General features: G+C 46.8%; 1 protein-coding gene across 1 annotated transcript; it reads left to right on the top strand.

The window, feature by feature from the left end:
• The first annotated feature begins 591 nt into the window (after positions 1-591).
• On the top strand, positions 592-3,361 carry RGS2 (regulator of G protein signaling 2). The gene is made up of 5 exons (XM_057377189.1): positions 592-719; positions 859-960; positions 1,062-1,123; positions 1,972-2,138; positions 2,508-3,361. The coding sequence occupies exons 1-5, from the start codon at positions 610-612 to the stop codon at positions 2,700-2,702; spliced, it is 636 nt and encodes a 211-aa protein (XP_057233172.1). The 5' UTR covers positions 592-609; the 3' UTR covers positions 2,703-3,361.
• Positions 3,362-4,981: the final 1,620 nt, after the last annotated feature.

Genomic DNA, 4,981 nt, shown 5'->3' with positions numbered 1-4,981 from the left:
TTTGGACGTGATACCCTCCAGCTGGACACTGCTGAGAAGGACCACATGGCCTTTGCAGCAAGCCCAGGGCTCGGGTAAGGCAGCGCAACTGCAGCTTCCAGAGCGGGGAGTCATTTACACAATTCACTGGTAGGTGGCAACACTGCACAGAGCTAAACCCTGAAYTGGGGGATTGAAGGATCCACAGCTGGCTTAGCTGACGGGTGAAACCAAAAGCACTGCACGCTCAGAATTAGGGTTGCTTCATTTTCTGAAGAAATGTGGCTAAATCCTTCCTTACTGGCCACACTCAAAAATCTGAATAACCTTARAACAAACACCTCCAGAAGAGCAGGGTACATTTCTGACAGACGGAAAGAACAGCCAGCCCTTTGCCGGTGTGACACGCCAAACGATTTCCAAGAAGGAGGGAGAAAAAAAWAATAATAATAAAAAAAAAWGAAGGGAAAAAAGAGCCGTGCTGGCGGGGGGAGGCAGACTTGTCTCTAGTGGGAAAGGCAGGCGGGGTGCGTGGCTCGGTGCCGCCCCCAGCCCGGCCCCGCCCGGCCGCAGGGCCATAAGAGCGGGCGCGGCAGAGGCGCGGYACAGTCGGGTTTGGTTCTCTCCGCGATGCAGAGCGCGCTGTTCCTGGCGGTGCGGCACGGCGGGCGCATGGAGCGGGGCAGCCGCCGCCGCAGCGAGCCCGAGGAGGCCGACAAGGGCAGGATGAAGAGAACAATGTGAGTCCCCCGCCCGCACCGAGGGAAAGCGTTTTCCGTGCCTTCGGGGGCTGCGGGTGACTCCCGCCCCGGGGAAGCGGCCGCTGTCTCAAGTGCGAGCTGTCATTTCTAACGAGCGTCTCCCTCTTCTTTCTTCCAGCATTAAAGATTGGAAGACGAGACTGAGTTATTTCCTGCAGAACTCTTCCAACTCCAATAAAAGGAAATCCAAGAAGGCAGGGAAACACCGCAACTACTTCAGGTGAGTTATGAAAAAGAGACATTGTATAAATAACTCGAGAGTTCTACAAAAGCAGTAAAGCTTGAGCAGTGTGGTCTSATGTTCTCCCTCCTTTTCTGCAGACCTTCCCCTGAAGAAGCCCAGCTGTGGTCAGAAGCCTTCGATGAACTTCTTGCTAACAAATGTAAGTTTGTCTTTAAAAAGTAACATTCGAGAGCAAAGGGATGGAGTAGTTTATGTGTTTGTAAGAGTTTGCTTCCTTTCATGTCAGCACTGTACCTCTCACAYAAAGAGCTTTGATTCTGGTCTTGCAAGCTAAATGCTTTTAACAATTTATAGCCAAAATACATATAGAAGTGTTTCCTTAAAAGATGGTAAACTAATAGTGAAACAAAAAATACCTCATTGTAGTAGATTTTTTTCCTTGTAACCCCTGTAGCTAAAATCATACCTGTCAGCTTGGCTTTGCCAAGTGGAAAAAGAGCATTTGTTCCCTGAGCTCACTGTGTAACCAAGAMAAATGCTTTCCAGTAATGTGGAAAGGATTCCACAACACAGGTTCAGTGATGTTAGGGTTTTACTGTAGCTCAACAGCATTCAACAGCACAGAAAAAAAACTAAAAAAATAATACTACTGCTTGCTCTTTGAGCTTTAGTCATCCTTTCCATTGAAAGAATATTCCAGAGTGCTGTAGCAGTCATATTTACTGCAGTGTAAAGGTTAACAGAGSAGATCTTATCTGGACAAGTGGCTTTTTAATGTATTCCCAGTCATCACTGGAGGAAACATATCAACTAGAAATGGTTTCAATTTTTGTGTTTGCCTAAGAAATGGCAAACTCAAAGTGAAACCTGCCAAGCACTAACTTGCTTGCAAACATAAATTATGGAAATTTTTATTGCCATGCTATTGCTGAAAAACCAGACCTAYAGCTAAAGATTTTGGTAGAAACTGATGTGACCAATAGGTAAAATCAAGATTCCTGAAACAGTTAATTGAGTTTTGGGTTTGTTTTTTTTTCTTTTCCCTAGATGGTCTTGCTGCTTTCCGAGCTTTTTTGAAGTCTGAGTTCTGTGAAGAGAACATCGAGTTCTGGTTGGCCTGTGAAGACTTCAAGAAGACAAAGTCACCCCAGAAGCTGACATCGAAAGCAAAGAAAATCTACAATGATTTCATTGAAAAGGAGGCTCCCAAAGAGGTAAAGAAAACTTAGTTAAACATAAATGCTCTGTTCTAGGAGTTCTTGAAGCCGCTATTTCTTTGAACTAATGTTAAGATGCAGATGTCAAACTGCATTGTACATGCCTCTTAATGCCAGGGTCTGAATGCAACTGCCTTTTCATCGAGCTGGAAAATGGCACAAGCAGTGTTGTAGAGTTTCCACTTTAACTGAGAAAAGATGTATCCAAATTACTTTTAGTTTTTTTGTAAAAGGAGAATTTTCTTAAAGAAATTTGACCCCRTAGTAACAGGGTCTTGCCTTTTTTACCTCTTCAGAAGTTTTATTGTGTGTTACACTTAGCTGAGTTCAGTTCTCAGAARTAACATTGTTCTTTCTTTAATCCAGATAAACATCGACTTCCAGACCAAGAACCTGATTGCGCAGAACATTCAGGAAGCCACCCATAGTTGCTTCAGCGCGGCGCAGAAGAGAGTTTACAGCTTGATGGAGAACAACTCCTACCCGCGCTTTTTGGAGTCCGAGTTCTACCAGGAACTGTGCAAGAAGGCACCGATCAGCAGAGCAGCCCAGGCCACATGAGCAAGGGAGAGGAGGGAGAAGCAGCCCTGGGCTGGTGGGGAAGCCGGGCCGCAGCTCACGAGCAGCATCCTGACCCGAAAGGCTGAGGCASCGGCGCTCGGTCTGTGTGCCACGGTGCAAGGACAAACTGTGGCTTTGTGGCAGAGCTGCCGGCCCAGAGCGACGCTGTTGGACGGTGTTTGGGGTGACAGCAGCAGTGTGACAGCTGGCACTGCCCTTCCCTGCCCGTGCAGGAGCCACAKCCGAGGAGTGCCACGGCAGGTCCGGACAGAGCCTCCTGCTCCTGAACAGAAGCTGTCTCTGCACCGGGGCACTGCTGGGAGCCCGAGCCATCGGTTGCCTGTTTGTTTTTCCTAAACATCAGCGTTGCTGTTGCCAGCGGGGCTGCTCGGGGTGCTCACACCGGTTCTGTTACTGCGCTGGTTTCTGTGCCGCCTCCACACAGCCCCAAATGGAAGAACTCAGCTCCAGAGGAACAGGTTCTGCAGCTCCAGCGTGTGGGGCTGGGCTGTGYCAGACTGAGGGCAGCAGGAGCTCTATAGTATTATATTTATATGTGGGTTATGATTGTGTCGAATGCTGCAATGTTGTAATTCTGTCTTGAAGACAGCAAGCTTCAGTGAAGTTTTATTGTTTTTAATAAACTATTTTGATACGAAGCTTCTCGTGTTGCCTGGTTTGTGTTGTGGGCACAGATGACGCACTGTGGGTCCTGAGTGAGGACCSATTTTAGGGCTAATTTTAAAGCAGTTAGTTCTTGATCTGTGAAGTGACTTTTTTATTTGGGTTTTGGTTTTTTTTCCAACAGAATAAAAACCTTCAGATCTTGAAAGCTTAACAGGGAGACATCTTCAACCCCATCCTCTGTCCCAACATGCGTGTGAGGCACATTTACAGATACACATGGTGACAGACCAAACAGAGCAGTGCTACAGATCACAGGATCCAGCTGGGAATACAGGCACCCACAGCACTGCAGCTGCTCCTCTGCCCCACACCTCTGCTTCAAAAAGGATTTAGGAGGACTTAAATGCCAGAAATGCCAGGCTTCAACACCTGTGCATAGTCAGGAGAGGCAAGAGTACAATAAAAGCATTTCAGTCCCAGCTAAGAGACAGTTTATTGGAAGAAACTTACTGGTCACTGTTATTCCATTAATTTTTTTCCCCAAACCAGTCCCTAGTTAACATCTGCATTTCAGGTCTGTTTTGGTCTTGACTCCAGCTGTTGTGAGTCCAGTGCTCAGTTCATATGTGTCCACAGCAGTCACTTCTGTAACAGTCCACTTTTCCAAGCATTGAGAAAATCCTACTTTAATTACACATCCGAAAGCAACTCCTTCAGGTCTATGCATGCACTGCAGGAGGGGAGCCTACAAGAAACCCAGAGGGGTTTTTTTACAGGAGCATGGAGTGAAAGAGAAAGGGGAATGGATTCAAACTGAGAGTAGGTTAGATTAGATCAGATATTAGAAGGAAGTTCTTCACTGTATGGGTGGTGAGGCCCTGGCACAAGTTGCTCAGGGAAGCTGTGGATGCCCCATTTCTGGAAGTGTTCAAGGCCAGGTTGGATGGGGCTTTGAGCAGCCTGGGATGGTGGAAGGATTCCTGCCTGTGGTAAGGGGCTGGAACTGGYTCATCTTTAAGGCTTCTTCCAACCCAAACCATTCTGTGATTATATCAGGACTCTGTGTATAGCTGTGTGTATATTCACACACATAGCTGCATTATAATCTGTACATGGAAATACAATTGCTACAGCCCCTGCCTTGCCATAGCCCCATTTCTGGGGCTGTGAGAGCTGGCTTTCACGCAGATACCCTTGCTGAACAGTTAAAACCACAAAAAGCTCGCACAAGAAAAACTCAGCCCAATAATTTCCTGCCTCTGAGGTGTTTTACTAACAAGGAAAACCAGATTTGGGCTGATGATTTCTTTTGTAATATAAGAAAATAATAAAAACAGCCAGAAGTCTGCCTATTAAAGACTCACACCTGGGGCAGAAATAATTCCATGAAGCTTCAACTGTGCCAATTTGGGATGTGGTAATTAACTGCTGCTGGTGCCTGGTTTGCAGGAAACATTTCTAGTTTCAGCAGGTGCCTGAACTACTTACAGCTCAGTATGGAGRGGAAATTAAGTGGGGCTGTCAGGCATCCCTGCCTGAGGCTGCTCTGGAGCAGTGTTAAATTGGAATAATGAACACTGAGTGTTAGGAAGGCCATGCAGGCACAGAGTGAGCCTCTGGGGCAGCTTCCAGGAGGAAAGTCCACCAGAATA

The sequence above is a fragment of the Malurus melanocephalus genome, unplaced genomic scaffold (genome assembly GCF_030028575.1).
Source record: "Malurus melanocephalus ecotype Western Australia unplaced genomic scaffold, MMel_1.1 scaffold_305, whole genome shotgun sequence".
NCBI classification, from domain to species: Eukaryota; Metazoa; Chordata; class Aves; order Passeriformes; family Maluridae; genus Malurus; species Malurus melanocephalus.
This window is presented reverse-complemented; position numbering and strand designations above follow the sequence as displayed.